Below are 19,296 nucleotides of genomic sequence, written 5' to 3'. Positions count from 1 at the left end.
TATGTCACACTTTGACCTGGCATTTTCTCATTCTATACCACTTGATTCGACCTACCAAGAATTAAAAACGAAAGCTGTTATTAACACTTTCTATTATAATTATCATTGTCTATTCATAATAATAACGACGAGATGTGCACGACGGGTTTTTTCAGAGTGCTGATAACAAATCACCTGAAAAATATTGGACACAGTACTCATAGCTTTAAGTGCGTCGGAGTAGTAATCAAGTAGATGAAAGTATAGAATATATTTCTTTAAACCAAACCTCGATACAACAGTCATCAAAGAGATACGGCCATCTCTCTAGGTCGCTCACCCCTTTCACGATCGTTGTATTCGTGCTCGAAAAACGACCGCGTTCAATTTGGCATTCCAACATATAGTGTATGGAAGCAATTTTCATCCGTACAATAATGTAACATCTACAAGTGATGTTTCATCATATGGATGCAAATTAAACCTCTACAATTTAAATCACTCTCCTCTCCCCAAAAAAAAAAAAAAAAAAAAAAAAAAAAAAAAACCAAAACCCACGCTATAAAGTTTATGATACAACACATCCTTGTCTTTCTATACAAAACTTAATCAGGAAAAAAAAGAAAAAAAAGAGACGGTCTGCCCGTATAACAAACTTCAAATCGACTAAGATCAGGACCTGTTCCTCCCGCCGGCTACCTTTCTCCACTTCTCTCCTCAAATCGAAATGTAGAAGTGATATGACATCCGAAGTATATGACTCCACTTGCTAACTGTACCCCATACACGTATTGCCTCGGGCAAGGATGCAGGTTAGTTCTGCAAGTATTTTGTACGGTCATTGAAGTGGCAAATTTGATCTGGGAAGACCAGGAAGATCCTGAGAAAATCTTGCCTGCTGAGTACTCAAATTATATTCACAAGTGCTCCTGATCATAAAATGCAAGGAGCTGTTTCACATGATTATGCCAAGCAGCAACGTTTAATCCATCGACTAGGACCCAGTCAACAACAGTTGCTGCTGGTTGCTCCCACCATTCGTCAAGCTGCAAAAACGTATTGCGGTTGACAATTAAAGAGGGCAAAATAAACTCATACTCCTATGGTAGAAAGATACTCTGTATACAACTATACAAATGCAGACTAACTCAACTTAAGCTCCATTTCCGTTATTTACCCCAAATTTGGGACTAATGTAAAAGAAGATAAATTAATTCCAGTAACATGTGTGCACGGTCACATGCATGCAGGTAAACAGGCAATGTAATGGCAGATGATTCAGTTTACAGTGGTCACTCACCAACCCCCTAACATAGTTGCAATCTTCCAAGCACTTCTGAGCACTCAAAATTGCAGACTTAAGTTCGGGCAACCATTTCTCCATTACAGTTTTCTCTTGCTCAGCAGCCACATTTAAACAATAACTCGTTGTCCTGCAGAGTAGTCGACAAGAATTAAGTGCATGTTAATCTGAAAATTGAGTCAGAGATCTACAATGCATATTAATATGTAGAATGAATTTAACATAGAATCAGAGTTATACATCCTGAGTTTTGGCAAAAGATTAGAACAAATAGCAATCTATAATGTATTTAGAATCTGGATGAAAAAAAGTCATAACATCTAGCGCAGCGAATCCTGTACATCTCAAAAGAAAGAAGAAAGCAGTTTCTGGTATTTTTCCTCATTTCACAATCCTCAAAATGGAATTCAAGTTTATATTATTTGACCGAGGTCTGCTTACTGAAACTTTGGGATTTGGAAGATTACATAACCTAGATTCCTGTAAAAACAAGGTAACATGAAGTTTTACCTTTCATATTCTTGTTGAGCTCTATAGGCATGGTTCAACAACACATGACCACTTTCAACAAGATCCTGTCGTGTATGAACCAAATTGATTGCCTTTGCCAGGTCCTCCAACACACTAGCCTCAGAACCACGAAGTTTCAAACAGAATTCTAGGGACTCTAGGATTGATGCTAAGGCAGCATCTGAACCCTCCAAACCTGTTTACCCGGTAAATGTAAGTTTGTATTTATACGATATTAAAAAATAAAAAGAACCGAAAGCACCTATCAAGCAGACACACAAACAATAAGATAAAACAAAATACCACACGAGAACATGCATATGGTAGCATTCGTGAAACTCAGGCTAGGCATCCTTAAGCTTAAGGAGCAAATTCACAAGCCAAAATGATTATATTCATTTTTCTATAGGTACAAGTGACATCTGTAGATATTGAGAGAGCACGGAATCAACAGAGCACCATTTAATCAGAGTTCTAATTTCATGTTCCAAACAAAACTCCTTCGTACCTAGGTTCAGGAAAGAATAGCAACTGCAGATTATTTCTTATCCTGATTCCTGATATAAGATTTTCATAACCCCCCTCCACACACCACCAACACCCCCCCCCCCCCCCCCCCCCCCCAAAAAAAAAAAAAAAAGGTGCGAGAGATAACTTATTCATAGTGTCCTGCCTACTGGGGCTTAAGATTATTCAAAACAAGATCCTTGCAGGCTATCATGTAACAGCACCTCCATACTCACCAGCATAAAATCTAACCGTCCAGTGAGTTTTACCAATTTATTGAAAGGCTGATGCATTTTGTTTTTCTTTGTAAGTGCGATACTCGGCTCGTCGCTATTTTGATTCAAAAGGTAACCGATTCTTTCTCCGGTTTCCGCAACCGTAACCATTTGTCACCATAACACACTCAACTCAAAAAAGAAGGCAAAAGAGACCTTCTATTGCCAAGCCTTGGATAAATGGAGAGGAAGTATTTCTTCCAAAACCAAGCCTAAAACGAATGCAGTGGCCTCTAATCTTAGGCATTCCTATACTATCGTAGCAGATGAATGAAGACTCACCACCAGGATATTGAAGGGCAGCAGATATGCGACATATGGATGGTATTGCTGATGGATCCCTAGCACCTGCTTTTGCAGTTAATATAGCAGCATTTTTTTCTGCAGCAGCAACAGCTTCAGGTCCAGTAGACCCATTTGTACCCATGGACTCCAATAGTGCCTGATACAAAAGTAATTAGTGGTTACATCGTTACATACACAGATTATACAAGGTGGACAACAAAAGATAGATTTGTATTTACTAGCCAAACAACAATAGAAAAACTTCAAGATATTCCTAATATTACACAAACTATAGAAGTCATAAAATTTGAAATCATACAGAGATTACAGACCGATTATGATTAGTCCCTAATAATTCTGATAATGGTCATAAGAAACAGATTTATTGATTTTTACCATTTCTATAAGTAACAGACAGATTCAGCTATAAAACAATCATTCGCCAATTTAAAAATAAAGAGTTATACTTAGAAGAAAAACAATTCTTTAATAATGATAAAGCCACAAATTTACTCAACAAACCTGTGGAGTTGCTGGAAGCATGTAGAGGCTATTATCAGGACTTTGGTCAAAAGCAGAAACTTCTCTTTCAATAAGATCTTTTGCACTATTTGAAAGATCCATAACTATTGTGCATGCTGGAATAATAGTGCTTGATGCATACTCCCGCGCGGATAATGGCTGCTGATTCCAGAATGCAGCGGCATCCTACCAAGTACCAAGTTGACAAAAATAATATTAGAATATATTCCTGACGGAGAACAAAAAGAGATAGAGAAGCATTATCCTAGCTGCCTCTATTGAAATATTCTACCATATGATACGAATAACATATGAAAACTATGCAAATGGTGATATATGAAGTGGTTAGCAAATTGGCACTAACGAAGCTGAGATACTTACCATGTTAACTTTTAGTAATGAAGTATATATGATTTCAAGTTCTGATCTGCGGGAGTCAAATTCTTCAATCTTCTTCCACTTCTTTTTCAAAGAATCTTCAGCTTCTTTCCTTTCCGCGCATAATTTATTTAAGCGTTGTATTTCAGACATCAGCGTATTCAAGCTAGCCCTCAAGCCAGCAACTTCTCTTTCTTTGGCCCAAACCTCCAGCTACACAAAGAAAAGGGAAGACTGTAAAAACAACAGATGATAACAAAGTGCAGACTAAAAGTAAGCTGGTATAGAGTATAGAACTATCAAAAGGATCAAATGACTGAAACTATTCAAACCTGTCACCCACGGTGCTATTTCCACCCAAACTATCGGTAATTAATACATTTAATATGCAAGGAAGATTTACCTCAAGTTGCCTAAGACTGCCCACATTTTGTGATGCTCCTGAAGAAGCTACGTCACTATCGCCATGCAAGCGTTTTATAAGTTTTTGACACAGACCCCTAGCTTCTGCAGCTTTGTTCAGTGCATCTTCAGTAGCCAAAAATTGTTGAACATGTGCTTTCTGTGAACAATATATTCCAAATAACAAGTTAAACTCTTGAAACAATGCACAATTCAGAAAACAAAACAAAAGCAGAAATGTAAGGGTAAAATAGAACCAAACAATTCTGTCGTTTAAACAATATGCTTGTTTATGAAATTAGGGATTAGGCCAACTATTCTTTGTGGGGGGGTTGTGGGGGGGGGGGGGGGGGGGGGGGGGGGAAGAGGTGGGAGTTGGGTTGGGGAAAGCATTTAAAGCAAGAGTAGGAGCAATGTATCCATGTTGTGGAAATAAGAATGTTAAGATTGATGATACAAGTGAAAAGAAGAAAATATAATTAAATATTAATGTAAAGGCTACCATCTAGTAAAAGAATATAACCTGTCTTTCAAGAAGTTGAGTTCCTCTAGAAGGTGCATCAAAACCTATCTTTCCATTACCATAAAGTTGATAGTGTAATGGTGAACTCACATCAGGAGAAGAAACATCAATAACTCGGTTGTTCTCATACTTGTACCTGATTAAGGAATTCATGAGACATTAGCCAAGAATACGGAGAAGAAATGAGAATTCAGACACAGAAATGATCAAATTTGAAAAAGGTACACATTATTTTTTAAATCAAGCAGCTGGATGTTGTAGACTTTTAAACACCTAAAAATAGAGATTCAAAAGACCCAAATTAAGTTACTCACAAGCCTGCAAATCAATAATAGTATAGATATGCAAGCATGAGACTGTATCCACAAGGATTACTTTAAAACCAATTTACCAGTTAATTACACCACACTTAATTTAAGAACGAAAGTTGATTGATTTGAAAGAATAGTTTAAAGAAAACTTCTTTTAATTGAATATCCTTGCAAAGACTAAGGATAAATATTATAAAAACATGACAAATAATGGACCTCTCACTGCAAGTATTAACAAAAAGAGGGGGGAGGGCAGGGAGACCATATTAACACCAATCTTTGGCTCAGTGACTATTAAAAAAATACAAAGAATGTATCTTGTAGTTGAACAGCCTTGTCTGTAGAAGCTAAGGCAAGGAGAAAAGTGAATAAACTCCTCATATCCAACAGGACTGACAAGGAAGTGTTTACCTTAAAGTTTCTGCATCAGCTCTAACATCAATTGTCTCTATCTCTCTGGAAATTAGAGATTTCAACCGTGACGTGTATGAAGTAATTGCCTGAAGCAATTGAGGAGGATTCTTCAACCCATTCACTATTGCAGCTCTGACCTCATCAGGTAATTCCCCATCAAAATCAAAACCTAACTTGGCTGCTTCTAACTGAGGATTCAAATGAATACCACTTCCTTCATATGCAGGAAAAGAACTGCGAATTTTTTCAATCATATGTGCTGCAAGAGATTCACAGGCCTTTCGGATGTTTCTTTCCCGAGTGGTTTCGATAAGAAGCACATCATCTGCTGCTTTACTGCCCTTAAGAGTTGAATAAACAGCTTCCTTTTCACTGTTTGAACCAAAGCTGTTAACCAATTCAAGAGATGAATCAACACCTGACCTTTGAGCATCCCTTGCTTGATTAACATAATAACGAAGACGTTTATGATACTCTGCAAATATCTTTTCCGCTTCGTCACACTGTTGATAGTAAGCCTCCAACATTACTTGCTTATGCCTGCATCAAGATCAAGGATATATCAACATAGCCCGCAATCCGCATTGAATAACTTGAAATACTATCCTGTGGCTGTGAATATCATTTGAATTTACACGGCCTTCCAAAAAAGGGGTTATTTTTTGTCGTGTGGATCAATGAACTAAACACAAATTTTCAAACAACAAGACTATTCTCAAATAAACCTTGCAAAGAGGAATAGCATCGTGTTTCCTCTCTAAATAATCTACATAGCTCATTTCATTCTTAAATATGATGATAATGACATACCATGATAAATTTAACGTTACAAAACAAGTTTTCAACCCAACCAAATCATGTACTGGAGTATGCAAATGTTTAAAAAAAGCTCAAACCTTTTTTTAGAGCGTTCATCAAGCATCCTCTTCCGTTCGGCCTCAGCCCTCGAAACCTCCAACATTCTGGCCTTCAAATCCTTCCTCTGTCTCTTCACAATGTTCCTCAATTTCTCCACCTCCTTTACCGCCAAGTCCCTCTCTTGCAGCGCGGCCTCCCTGGTCTCTGCCGCACTCGCAGCCTCCCCAAGTTTCTCCTTTCTCCTACCCCCTTTACTTCTCGTGATCTCCTCCTTCCCCGCCTTTGCCAATGCGCCACCGTCCCCTCCACCGCCGCCACCACCATGAACCGTTATATTCCTTCGAATATTCTTCACCGTATTCTCAGACTTCACGCGGGTAATCAAGAAATTCCAAATGGGTATCATATTCCCACGGCAAATCTTCCTCAGCGAGTCGATTGAGGGCAACTGCGATTTGCTAGAAGCAGCATTGTACGGACCCAAAGGCCGGTACCCCATTTCCTTCTGAAGCCATTGCAATATCGCCTCCGGCTGGGCCGCAGAGCTCTGCGCCGATCCCTGCATTCTTCCGTACAAAACCTAGACTCTCACGTCTCCACAAAGAACAAACTTTTCGAGAACTAAATCACCATCTGCAGCGAACATTCAAAACCCTAATTCGTGCAGTGGTGAACTGAAATTGGAGCTAAATTACTTCAAACGCCTCACACTGACACCGCTATGAGCGTCGGGAGAGTGCGAAACGGAGCGGCTTGAGGGCAATGGAGGTCTCCACGATGGTTTTTGAGAATTAGGGTTTGGAATTTGGGGGAAAATGTTGGAGAGGGAGAAGTAGATCTGAGACGTCGCCGGCGAAGAGCTATAGGCTCAACGGTAATTTGATGTATTTAAACAACCGAAGCGAGTAGCGTAAATTTTGTTTGATTCAAATTAAAATTTACGACAAGGCGTACGGTGGCCTTCCCAATTTTTTAACCTTTTTAATTTAATTATTCAATTTAATGCTTCACACGACATATGGTGATGTGTGATTTTTACTTTTCACGCAATTTCTTACTTCTCGTCCAATTCATGGTGTTCCCTCACTCATTAGAATTTAGTTTTTTATATTTATTGAAATATAAAATTGAAGGATATCTAAGATGTCAAATCCTAATGAGTGAGGGAACACCATGTGTCATGGTGTTCCCGGCACTTGGAAAAATTTCTCCATTCTGTGTTATCTTATGTTATTTTTTAATTTATTTAAATCCTTATTTGATTTTTTTTAATTTATTTGATCCGATAATCTAAAAATATGTATTCAATTAGAATTTTAAGATATTTCAATTCTTTTAATGAATCTAATGGTATTCAATTAGGATTTTAAGTGATTCTCTGAAATTCAATGTGTATACCATCAGGATTTTAAGATAATTTATTAAAATACATAGAATTCTGGGTGTATTCAATTAGAATTTTAAAGAAGTTTATAACATGTGTATTCAATTAGAATTAGAATTTAAAGAATTTGGTAAAGTTGAGGAATTAGAGGGAATTAGAAAGATTTTGTTGTGTATTTTAAGCATCTACAAATTTCACCTCTTTTCATGAGATTTCGAGGGAATTGAATCAAAATTTTACATGAAATCTCTACAAATCAGTTAAACTTCAAAAAAATCCATGAATTTATAAATCCATTAAAATCTCTCAAATTCTCAATTGAATACATTCCCCTAAAATTGAGAGTCGTGTTTAGAAGAAAAAAATGTGTATAGATAACCCCACCATTTTAATACACACTTTTTGTTTTGAACTGCGCTATCGATGTTTTAGGTTAAATTTGATTTTTACAATTATTTTTATTTTTATTTTTCATCTTATGTCCAGCAATGATGCCATTTTGAAAAGGGATGTTTGTCAAGATAAATATGTCCAGCAATAATGCCATTTTGAAAAGGGTTGTTGTATATAATACTAATATGCTAATTGTAGGAAGCATGGCATACAGTGCCGACACTATGTTGAGGAGCAAATTGTCAGTCTCTTTATTATATATTTTTCATATGATATTGAAAAAAGAAGGTCGGATACCTCGAGTGCAAGTTGCATGTTTCTTATTTGCAATGGGCAATTTATGAATTAGAAAATAAAAAATAACGAATATAATGAATGAGAATGAGATCAATTATTTTTTATGGTCAAACCTATTTCCTAATTTTTCAGGTATTGGGTTGCAATTGGTAGTGTGGGAAATACGTACTTTGTGATTTCATGTCTCATGTGTGAGAAATTAGGAATCAGAATAATTTCAATCCTATACTTATAAAGAATGAGTACAAGAGAGAAAAGAATGATTATAACTCTTGACTTCTCACGTTGTAGTGCATATAAGAAATTTTAAAAAAAAAGTAAGTCTTACCTTAATTTCTGAAATCAAATGCCTTCAAAAAACAAGAATTGGAACAACTAAGGAGAGTAGTTAATCTAATTTTCATTTTGTACTTCGTCGTTTCTAAGTTCCTTGGGTATGTTTGGGTGAAGAACTTTCAAATTCTCAAGGACTTATATATGGTGATGAAGAAATAAATCACAAAAAGTTTGATAGGAGTGATTATAAATGACCACAAAATATTACAAAATGCATGATATACGGATCTCAAAATGATTACTTGAAATGAATCATTTACAAATTTTTATCAAAATTTTGCCTATTTCTGTGATTAAATTTGTTCCAAATTCTCTTATTTAACCTTTTGTGATCAATTTTTTCTTCATTTGACCGAAAGACCTTGTAATTTGGTGCTCCTTACCCTATGTTCTTATCTTATCAATTTTTTTTTTTTTTTTGGTAAATGATAAGTTAAACATTCCATTGGTAAATAAAAAAACATAAAAAAGCAAGGATAGTGCTATTCAGTATTCACATTCAATTTTATTTCTTATACATTCATGTTAATTTGTTATTATTAATATTTTTTAAATCTTTTAGTTCGATTAGCTGAAAATTAATAAGAACATAGAAGAAATAAAAATAAATGTGGATAGTGACGATGATAATTAAGGTTCTACCAATACGTATATAAAATCACTAAACCATTTATTTAATATGTTTTTGGGAGGAGAATTATTTATTTTGCATTTGGTTTGGGAATGGGACATCATCATTAAAGTTAAAGGGGACAGATTAAAGGAGGTGACTTTAAAATTCCGCGCATTCATAGCTCCCATCACCCGAAAATCCAAAATCCAAGTACAAATCCAACACAATTTTGACAAATTCGAAAACCCAATTTCTTAACCCACTTACCCAAATTAACACCCGATTTTCGAATTTTCATATTTATCCAATCATCCAATTCCTAATTCTACTGAATTTTCCGATTCCTTGGTGCACCTGTCTCTGTCCACCCACCAAGATCAATCTCCATCTCTCTCCTTCCACTTCCTTCCCACCTCTCTCAGGTACTTTTAATTTGAAAATCTATGTATCTGTAATTTTTTTTTTTAAATTTATTTGCTTTCTGCAGTGTTTTGAATCTTCTGATTGCTTCAGGATTGAATTGTAGCTGCAAAAGGAGTTTGATTTTTTATTTATTAGCTTCTTTTTTTTTTCTTTTTTTTTTTTTCTGGTGATGGGTTTTATTCCATGAACATTCTGATTGCTGCAAATTTGAATTTTGCAATTGGGTTTTGTTTTTTGAACCTTTTGGATGTTCCAAGATTTGATTTTTGCAAAAGGGTCTGTCTATTTACATTGGTTTATGTGTTTTCCAGGTTGATCTTCCTATTAATCCTTTTATTTTTGAAAAATTAGGATAGCTGCGTGTTTTCCTTTCCCAAATTATGGTGTTTTAGTTTTTAAAATGTTTTGGATTAACTGATTTGACCTTCACTTTTCTGTGAATTTTTCTCTTGGTTGATATGCCTTTCTTCTTCACCATACTAGAGGAAGGGTGAGGAACAAAAAAGATGGTTGCTTTCTTAATAGATGTGGGGGATTTGTATCTAAATATATCTCTTCGGTGTGACTTTATAATCTTAAGTACCTTCCGAAATTTTCTGTGTTTCCCTATTTTTCAAGTCATGGGATTATATAGCTGCATTTGGTTAGGTGCTACGATCTTTCGCAGGAAACATGACGGCGACGTAATTGATTTACTTTAAATGTATGAACTCTCTTTACCACTAAACTGATCAACATGGATTGTTTATGTTTTGCGCTTTAGTTAATTTGGCTAGTGAATTTGTTTTGATAGCTCTCTTCAGTTGTAGTGTTTTCTCTTGTCGATATTGTTGTTCGAAACTTGAACATTACTGTATTCTATTTCGCAGGTGAAGAATATAACCGTAAGTTATACCAAAACCAGAAAAGGCATCCGACATTGTTAAATAGAAGAGGGAGGGTACCAGTCCGCAGAGGCAGTGGGACTTCTGCGAGCTTTGTGTCCTCTCTTGTACTTGTCAAAGTACAGTTATTGCTCCTAGCGCTCTATTGATTAATGCACAAGTGGAACTTGATTGGTTTCGGTCAATGAGAGTGTGGAATTGTTGCAGAGACTTATTTTGAAGCTGGCACAATGGGTTCTGTATGTTGTTGTTTGAATTCTGAGGATTTTGAAGATTATGTGAATCCGAACAGTTCTGCATATAGGGACTGTGCCTGTCTTAGTTGCTTTCTTCAGAACTTTCTAAATGTGGTATGCCTTTGTCATCCTCATTACTTAACTAATTCTTCTTTTTTCTTGTCCTTATGTATTTTCTGAGTTCCATATGTTTAGAATGCATAATACATTCGACATTAGTTTGTTTGTTTATCTATAATTATGCTGGAGACAGTGCTGCTTTAGTGCCCTCACTTATCTGCTTCTGCATTCGCAACCCTGTGAGTATTTTGCTGGAACAAATGAAAAGCCGTTTTTCTAGTTTACTTTTGATTATCAATTAGGCAGGGGCTCACTGTTTAGAAGTTTTGAAGCTTATAAAAACTGAAATTGATGATTATTCAGATATTAATATTGATGATAAAAACTTTCTTCAAGATGGAATTATAACTCGTTATCTTCTCTAATTTTGCAGTATACATCACTATTCAGAAGAGAGGAAGTGCATTCGATCCCCTCATCCATGCAGGGGGCTGGATCAATGAATTCCTCAGCATCACTTGACAACTCCTTATCTGACATGTATCGTTCGCCTCCAAGGCCCTTGCCTTATGATGCTGACCCCAGATACATTCGCTTGCAGCGGGATGGGTTGATTTCTAGGCGGGAGAAGGGCTCAAGTCACTCTCATGAGGAGGCTGAACCTCTAAGAAGTGATACTGATGCAGATTCTGAAAGTTTGAGTACAGGAGAAAAATGGAATGGCTCTGCTTGTGAAGATGGGTCAAAAGAACATCGTTCCAAGTCCTCAATGAAGTTCTCATCTGCCAAAGCTACAACTGGAATTGGGAACTTCTATTCATCCTCAGAGGACGAGGATGTTTGTCCAACATGTCTTGAAGGTAATTTTTCTTTGACTGGTGTTTGTCCTTCTTCCCTCAATCTGTAGTAGCCGAGTTTCTTCATGTTGACTTTTTTGTGGATCTGATGGTCATTTCCACTTGAAAGTACACAAACATGAATGACACAGTCCTATTTGGACTCTGTTAATTGCACGTGTTTGCTTACCAAATTGAATCAACTCAATTACACCTGTAAAGGGTACATTTTCATGTTGCCGTTGCTCTGCTCCCCTAGAAATCGCACTACTTCAATAATTTGGCACGAAGCTTGGAAAGAGACTTAAAAACACTTAAGTGGATCTGCAATATTTGTTGCAATGTTGATTGGTTTATGATTCTGGAAAGTGTACCCTTATGGTATATAACTTCTGATATATAAATTCTCATGTTTTTTCTGTTGCCATTTATGCAGAATACACACACGAAAACCCAAAAATAATAACAAAATGCTCTCATCATTTTCACCTTGGTTGTATATATGAGTGGATGGAGAGAAGTGAAAGCTGCCCTGTTTGTGGCAAGGTAACATTTTCTTTCATAATGATGATTGATGATAATCTGTAGGTAGCGACGGCTTTTAGTTTTCAACTCCAGTCAAGTATTTGTGTTACTTACGTTATAGGAAAATTCCACCATCGCCGATATATTGCTATGCATGTTTTAACTATTTATTTTTGGTCAAGTACTCGAATATCCTTTTCCCTCACCAACACACATGGACTCGAGCTGCTCGATCAAGCAATTTGGTTTTGTACTGTCGATTATATGCTGCATATTCATACCGTCAATTAAAAAAATTAGGAAGTCCATCCTAAAGTTATTTCACTAAGCTTTTCATCTGATATGACAAATAGTTATAAAGCAAGTTGCTTTTCTCCTGCAACCTGTATTTTGACTCTGGATTTATATGTTTCGCTTTGTAGGTGATGGTATTCGATGAAACGACTTAATCGCGATCGAAAAGGTTTGCGTCGTTGATGAATCCAACAACTTTGGAAGAGAGAGAACACTAAGGAAGTGATTTTCATTGTGAATACCACATGTCGAAAAGTGTCAATTGATGGTACATATAAACTTGATTTCTGAGAACTTGTAAGTAAATATTCATTCCATATAAGTTCTTTCTTGCTTGCATTGCTCGGTTAAATTATGATTTACTTTTCACTTCGTTCTCCCTTAATGGTGTCTTAAATCTCACATCAGATTAGAAAGACTGAACAACATTAGCCTAATTATATATTGGGAATTGTTACTAGCGCTCCAAAATACTTAATGTAGATGAATGTTTTCGTATCGGACAAAATTAAAAGCGGGATAAATAAGGATACATATTGGGATAGTTATATGCAGAAATATCTGATATGTTATTAGATTGTAAATCAAGATCGCACGTTCACATGTGATTTCGCTTGATTAACGATTGTCATTAACACCATTAATACAACATGCAAAATTGTTGAACAAAAGAAAATTGATCAGCATTTAGAACATGTTTCCAAGGTTGCGTATTCTTGTTAGAGCTACATAGTGAATGCCTTGAGATGTGAAGTTTTATAATTTTTTGGCTGATTCGAAAGCAGCCAGAAAGACCTCAGTTGGCTGAGCACCACTCAACTCTTCCTTTCCAATAATCTGCCCCAAAAAATTACCGAAATGGTTGTCAAACGAGTCATAAAATTTTACGGGATGTGAAGTTTTCATCACCCACGACGAAATACGGGATTCCTTTTACTCCAAGTACTTCTTGAACTCTTCCTTTACCTTCATTTTATCATAACAAGCAAGGTCAGCAGAAAATCACAATCGCCTATTTCTCTCTCAAGACGCAATGGTTTTGTGACGAGAGATATAGGAAGGAAATGATGTGTCTCCGGTCGTATGATAGAATCTCTCGAAGAATTGACCTCGTTGAGCCCATTGCTAGGGTCATCAAGAAACTCTGCTGCCCTTCTGCATCATTTTTTTCAGCACATTGCAGAAGAAAATCCCTGCAATCAAATTGCAAATACCTTTTACCTCCTAAGTCGTAAAGAATAAAAGAAATTGTCTCAAAACTAAGCTTCTACCTGTCCCCAATGTGTTCCCCCTCTGTGAAGTATCCAAGACAAATCTCATCCACAAGATCATGATAATGATCTTGTTGCCCAGCAAAATATATAAGCTTGTGACTCTCTAAAGTATTTCCTCTGCGCTTGTTTTAGACGATTCAGATCACTGAAATACAATTTATAGGGTGCCCTTTGAGGGTGTCTTTCAAATATATTTATACATTGAGATTTCCGGTGCATAACTTCTTACATTTGACATACGTGAATTGAACACTTCGGACACATCTTTGCCGAGCTTTTTCGCATAATACTCTTTCTTGTGAGTGCCTATTTAAGGGGCATCAGGATCGAGTTGATACCGACGCCACCGGAGCTCGAACTCCTATCGATCGTTACCTGCCACCGGAGCTTTGTCCAGATTTCTTTTAGCCACAAAGCACCATGGACACACAGTGTCTGCAACCATATCAATTTCAACAGGCTTTTTCCTTCTAGCCATGTTTAATATAGATTGAAATGTGCATGCAAAAGATGGATCAAACAAATGAATCAAAAGGTACGGGGGATTTGATGATGTTTTTGTTTCAAAGTTGTTCATGAAACCTGCCACGTGGCGTAGTGGGTTTCGGACAACCTTGTGGACTTTCGAACGTTTGAAAGTTTTGTAACCTACCACGTAGCTCACATGCCTTTGAGTTTTCATGTAAACGAATTTTGACCTGGCCAGTATATTTTGGCACGAGCAGGTGGCTTGCAGCTCAAGCGGTTCAAAACATATAATCTTCTACCCGAGCACTTGTGTTTGCTTTCTTTGCCGGATATCATTTGTATGAAGAAAATAAGTTTGCCTATATCAGTAGATGTGGGCGTTACAAACTTGCACTTGTCGTCATTTTTCTAACAACAAAAGAACGTCGGAATTCAGGTATTTTAATCTTACTAAAACGTGATTCGTGAAAACACGGCGATCTCATCTATAACCAAGAACAAAACAAAGGAACAAGAGAAAATCTGGTGTCACATGGATAGACATATATAAACCCGGTGTCGCATTATTACATCATGTGAAGAAAAAGGTTCAGGATTCACACTCAAACATGATAAAAATTACTCATATGTATTGAAAATATATTTCCAAGGTTGGATTCTTATTGGAGATGGAGAGCGGATGCTCATATATGTAAGGTTGCATCACTTTGTGGCTGCTTCGAAAGCTCTCAAGAACACCTCAGGCGGTTGGCCACCACTTAACGCAAGCTTTCCATTGTTAAACTGCCAAAAGAACCAAATGATTCATAAGTAGAAGATCTATTAAGCTAATCCAACAAAAGTTCAATATTCATATATGTGAGTTTTCATCACTCACCAAAAAATGTGGGACTCCATTGATGTTTCTTGCGTACTTCTCCAGTTCTTCATTGACCTTCATTTTATCATAACGAGCAACATCAGATATATCGAAAATACAGAGGGTTGTTTCTAATTCTAGCCAGATTTACTTTCCAGGTACAAAAAACCAGAATCTTATAAGTTGAATCAGTCGATCTTCGAATCTACATTCTGTTCTCATTTGTTAACTTGGCAAATAATAGCAACGCGAAGGAATCAGTATACAAACCTCATTAAGCCCATTGTTGGGGTCTTCAAGAAACTCTGCTGCCCCTTCTACTCCAACCTTTTGAGCACTTTCCAGAAGAAATTCCCTGTATCCAAATTGCAAATATTTGAATTGTGCCTCTTAAATTCAGATTTAAGGATGTAACAGCATTTACTTCCACGTTGTTTGTTCTCCCATAAAAACTGCTTATCTTGTTCATCTTAGAATGGAAGGGGTTCACAACATTTAACGCGTATCACAAAGTATACAAGAGAAGAAATCACTAAATACAACCTTTAAGGCATACAGATGTGAAGACATGAAAAACTGGCCCGAAACTTTGCTTAATTACCTGTCCCCGATGTATTTTGCCTGTGTGAAGTATCCAAGAAATAGTTCAGCCACAAGAGCATGCTGCTTATCATGCCCTTGAAGCCCAGCAAAATAGATAAGCCTGTGGCTATCTAGAGTACTTCCCCTGTGCAATTTCAACACAATGTTAATAACATAATACCTAAACTGCAATCCAAGTTCTAACAAAACCTTTTCCTGACTTTCCCTCTATTACGAATTTGGAATCAGCGAAACAATGGAAAAGGAAAAAAGAAGTATCCTTTACACTTACGTGAGCCCGGTAAGGTTATATTCCAGGCTGTGGCTTCGGAAAATCTGCAATTGTCGAAGGGGACATAGTGAGTGACTGGATTGACTAAACATGTATTTCAGTGTTCTGTTTGTACAGGTGATTCATAGAATAGAATTGCAGCGATACCTCTGCCATCCGAGCCTCCATTTGTTTCGACCTATTAGTCCCAAATTTTTCCTCATAATAACTTCTCTTATCAACGCCTTCTTTAGGCGCATTGGGATTAAGTTGGAATGGATGCCATCTAACCTGAAAAGTTCATACACAGTGACAATATTTTAGGATGGAAACACGGCACAGCACAAAGCCAACAACTTATATACACTTAGGGTCCTTTTGCAGGATGCACTTATGCTCGTAAGCGCTTTCACTATAAGTGGTTTTACTAGAAACACATTAAAATTTTTAACAAAAATATCAAGTGCGTCTGCTAGAAAGCGCTCCTACAACCTAGAAATACTTTTATGTTTTCCTACCAAACGTATTTAGAAGCGCTTCTGGTCGTCAAAAACAGCTTTTAAACAAAAGCAACAACAACAACAACAACAACAACATCAACATGGTGAAAGAAAAAAACAACAGCATCAACATCAACAATAACAACAAACAGCACAAGGAAAAGCAGAGAACCTCAAAGTCGAATCGATCACGAGATGCCTCAAAAGCTTTTTCAAGATTTCTCTTGCCCACAAAGCACCACGGGCACACCGTATCCGACACGATGTCAATTTGGATGAGCTTCTTCCCAGCCGACACACCAGCCATGTTTCTATTTCTGCCACGAAATTAACACAAACAACACAAAATTAACGGCAGTAACCATAAGAACAATTCCCGCCGGCAATTTTGACATCAAAAGTCACCCGATTAACTCAGATTTCATATCATTTTTTTTAATAGTTTTAACATCAACCAACATATTCATACAAATTAAAATACAACGATTGACGAAACAAATGAATCTAATAAATTAAAAAGATTTGATGCCTTCATTCGAAGTTGCGAAGTAGTTACGTTACCTGTCTGTCTGTAAAGACTGTAATTTTATCAAAAGCTTGCGTCTTTGGAGAAGGAGAAGTCAATCGCACTCGCACGTCGTGGCTTTATGGATGCCCTGCCGACGTTTTCATCAACGTCTTCCACCGCCTCATTTCTTCAGGCTCCACCAACCGCACCCACGCCACGCACCGTAAAAGTCAAGGAGAGCTAATCTTGAGTGGCACATTTGACCAAAAAGTTAGAAAGGTAAATGCATAATAGGAATACTTTTTTACCCTCGAAAGTCTTTTTTTAAGGATGGGCAACGGTTATGGTGGGTGGGTAACCGCGGTTATTTACCCATAATCGTTTAAGTTTTTACCCATATAATAGTTTACCCGTTGGGTATTTACATAAATGGGTATACCCATTGATGCAGTGCATAAGGATATTTACATAAACGGATATACCCATTGATGCAGTGCATAAGGAGTTCATTCAACGGGATTTTGGTATTTTGGTGTTTGGCCATTCCGTTAATTATTAATTTGATATTCATGTATCTTAGGCTGTGATTTAATGTTTGTAGTAATTTTGATGCATTGTAAGTTGTGTTTTAAATTGAGTGGCTAAGTGGAATAATTGTCATTTAATATGATTTGATGGCTTAGGGAGTTGTATCTGCATTGATGAAGATGTTTTGGCACACTAGTATATTAGGGAGGGAGTTTGATATGTTAAAGGAAGACAATTGGAATTATAATTTTATGGTAATGAAGAATTGAGCACTGCTCTTCTATGATTTTTTTCTGTCAAGCCTCGTGTGTCTTTTGACATCTCCTCTATCTCTTTGTCGTTTTGCATTACCCATATCCATAATCGCATACCCATTTCCCCATCATCGCGTACCGGTTTACTTTTATTTTTTTACCCATCTACCTATTTTTTTTAACAACTTGAAAATTAAAAAGAAATTTGTCATAATTTTTTTTTCTAACTATTAAATACCGTTATAAGTACATTTAACATGTATTTTTATATTAACGGCAATATTATTTATGAATATATGCGATGTCTCCCAATTATTTGACGATCAATCTATTACAAGAATCATGCATGGTTGTAGGTTAATTAATATTCTTGTATACATACATATATATATATATATATATATGTATGTATGTAAGTACGCATCAGTGTGCTAATAGGCTAATTTGATAAATATTTGGATTTTTATTTAGAAACATATGTTCATCGATTCAAGCCATTTAATCGATTTCTAATTTTGGGGTAAAATATTTATTGAAAACTTGAGGCCAATTAAATATATATATATATATATATATATATATATATATACACACACATAGGTACGCATCATCCAATAATAACATGTTTTTAAATGCTCAAGGTAATCATTATCTTGAATTGGTCAAAGCTTCAAAAGACTCCAAAACAAAAATGTCGAACACTAATGCTTTAGCATATTCAATCACATATATTAAACATTAGTTCATTCTATCAACTATATTTTTCTCTCAAGTGAGGCATATATTATATTATATGGCCCTTTATAATCAAGTATATCTCAGAATACTAAACCTAGTTAGAAACTAATTTTTTTTTAGTTTTACATATATTAAAATAAACGGTTAAATGGGTACCCGTTTATAACCGCAGGTAATACTCATAACCGTTCATTTAAATTTCACGGGTAAACGGTTATACCTATAACCATTTATTTATCTAAATGGTTACCCATAACCGTAACCGTCAAATTTAAATAGGCGGATAACTGCGGTTACCCATAACCAATGGGTATTTGCCCATCCCTAGTGAGGATCCTCCTGACCAAACCCATCGGGTCGTTGAATTTTTATCCAACGGCTACAATTATTATAACTTTTAGAGGGGCCCCATGTTTGTAGCCGTTGAATTTCAACAACCCGATGGGCTTCGTCAGGAGGATCCTCACCCTTTGCTCAGGAGAGGATCATGATCCGTATGTTTTGATATGGGTCTAATGTATTGCACAGTCATAGGTAGGGTCTAATAAGTAGAGCAATTAAAGTGTCCATAATTTGAAAACAAAATTGCACCGACTGTTGTTGAATGTTTTATCATGACTCTTCCAGAATTAACATGGAACTTTAAGTTATACATCAAATCTCATCATTTCATAAAAAACTCTCATCTTTTTTAATGTAAAATATATCGTTGTAACTTAAAAAAAAAAAGTTACTCATCAAATCTCGTCTTCATCAAAAACTCTAT

At 36.3% G+C, this 19,296-nt stretch overlaps 3 protein-coding genes and 1 pseudogene across 7 annotated transcripts; 1 reads left to right on the top strand and 3 right to left on the bottom strand.

Annotated features, from left to right (window-relative positions):
• Positions 1 to 338: 338 nt before the first annotated feature.
• Positions 339 to 7,179, bottom strand: LOC137708124 (AUGMIN subunit 5). The gene is made up of 10 exons (XM_068447118.2): positions 6,306 to 7,179; positions 5,407 to 5,949; positions 4,685 to 4,820; positions 4,163 to 4,321; positions 3,763 to 3,972; positions 3,382 to 3,567; positions 2,857 to 3,016; positions 1,793 to 1,988; positions 1,280 to 1,412; positions 339 to 1,025 (listed from the first exon to the last, which is right to left on the bottom strand). Exons 1-10 carry the CDS (start codon positions 6,830 to 6,832, stop codon positions 897 to 899), a joined length of 2,379 nt encoding a protein of 792 aa, XP_068303219.2. The 5' UTR covers positions 6,833 to 7,179; the 3' UTR covers positions 339 to 896.
• Positions 7,180 to 9,407: 2,228 nt separating this feature from the next.
• On the top strand, positions 9,408 to 12,887 carry LOC137708473 (E3 ubiquitin-protein ligase At3g02290). 4 transcript variants are annotated; one of them, XM_088689921.1, is made up of 6 exons: positions 9,480 to 9,712; positions 10,332 to 10,416; positions 10,583 to 10,947; positions 11,327 to 11,753; positions 12,166 to 12,275; positions 12,677 to 12,887. In XM_088689921.1, exons 3-6 carry the CDS (start codon positions 10,828 to 10,830, stop codon positions 12,701 to 12,703), a joined length of 684 nt encoding a protein of 227 aa, XP_088546047.1. In that variant the 5' UTR covers positions 9,480 to 9,712; positions 10,332 to 10,416; positions 10,583 to 10,827; the 3' UTR covers positions 12,704 to 12,887. The 4 variants fall into 4 exon arrangements, with proteins under 4 accessions (XP_068303658.2, XP_088546048.1, XP_088546047.1 ...); XM_068447557.2 differs by lacking the exon at positions 10,332 to 10,416 and having other exon boundaries at positions 9,408 to 9,712; XM_088689923.1 differs by lacking the exon at positions 12,166 to 12,275 and having other exon boundaries at positions 9,572 to 9,712.
• Positions 12,888 to 13,304: 417 nt separating this feature from the next.
• On the bottom strand, positions 13,305 to 14,300 carry LOC137709227 (oxidoreductase bty37-like; annotated as a pseudogene).
• Positions 14,301 to 14,802: 502 nt separating this feature from the next.
• Positions 14,803 to 17,242, bottom strand: LOC137708141 (oxidoreductase bty37). 2 transcript variants are annotated; one of them, XM_068447143.2, is made up of 8 exons: positions 17,064 to 17,242; positions 16,675 to 16,819; positions 16,171 to 16,293; positions 16,024 to 16,067; positions 15,751 to 15,876; positions 15,420 to 15,504; positions 15,168 to 15,224; positions 14,803 to 15,073 (listed from the first exon to the last, which is right to left on the bottom strand). In XM_068447143.2, exons 2-8 carry the CDS (start codon positions 16,807 to 16,809, stop codon positions 14,993 to 14,995), a joined length of 651 nt encoding a protein of 216 aa, XP_068303244.2. In that variant the 5' UTR covers positions 16,810 to 16,819; positions 17,064 to 17,242; the 3' UTR covers positions 14,803 to 14,992. The 2 variants fall into 2 exon arrangements, with proteins under 2 accessions (XP_068303244.2, XP_068303245.2); XM_068447144.2 differs by having other exon boundaries at positions 16,675 to 16,813; positions 17,064 to 17,230.
• Positions 17,243 to 19,296: the final 2,054 nt, after the last annotated feature.

The sequence above is a fragment of the Pyrus communis genome, chromosome 17, assembly GCF_041283825.1.
Source record: "Pyrus communis isolate YQ-2024b chromosome 17, ASM4128382v1, whole genome shotgun sequence".
NCBI lineage: Eukaryota > Viridiplantae > Streptophyta > Magnoliopsida > Rosales > Rosaceae > Pyrus > Pyrus communis.
Note: the sequence above shows the minus strand (reverse complement) of the source record. Positions and strands in the feature narration are given on the sequence as shown.

What these genes read in the sequence shown, in the direction of transcription:
- LOC137708141 (XM_068447143.2), bottom strand. Translation starts at nt 16,809, where the DNA reads ATGGCTGGTGTGTCGGCTGGGAAGAAGCTCATCCAAATTGACATCGTG. An exon ending in TGGAGGCTCGGATGGCAGAG is followed by an intron (nt 16,068 to 16,170) that starts GTATCGCTGCAA and finishes CGACAATTGCAG; the next exon opens with ATTTTCCGAAGCCACAGCCT. An exon ending in GCAAAATACATCGGGGACAG is followed by an intron (nt 15,505 to 15,750) that starts GTAATTAAGCAA and finishes ATTTGGATACAG; the next exon opens with GGAATTTCTTCTGGAAAGTG.
- LOC137708124 (XM_068447118.2), bottom strand. Translation starts at nt 6,832, where the DNA reads ATGCAGGGATCGGCGCAGAGCTCTGCGGCCCAGCCGGAGGCGATATTG. An exon ending in CTCAACTTCTTGAAAGACAG is followed by an intron (nt 4,322 to 4,684) that starts GTTATATTCTTT and finishes TATTGTTCACAG; the next exon opens with AAAGCACATGTTCAACAATT. An exon ending in GCAACTATGTTAGGGGGTTG is followed by an intron (nt 1,026 to 1,279) that starts GTGAGTGACCAC and finishes ACGTTTTTGCAG; the next exon opens with CTTGACGAATGGTGGGAGCA.
- LOC137708473 (XM_068447557.2), top strand. Translation starts at nt 10,828, where the DNA reads ATGGGTTCTGTATGTTGTTGTTTGAATTCTGAGGATTTTGAAGATTAT. An exon ending in TTCAGAACTTTCTAAATGTG is followed by an intron (nt 10,948 to 11,326) that starts GTATGCCTTTGT and finishes CTAATTTTGCAG; the next exon opens with TATACATCACTATTCAGAAG. An exon ending in GCTGCCCTGTTTGTGGCAAG is followed by an intron (nt 12,276 to 12,676) that starts GTAACATTTTCT and finishes TTCGCTTTGTAG; the next exon opens with GTGATGGTATTCGATGAAAC.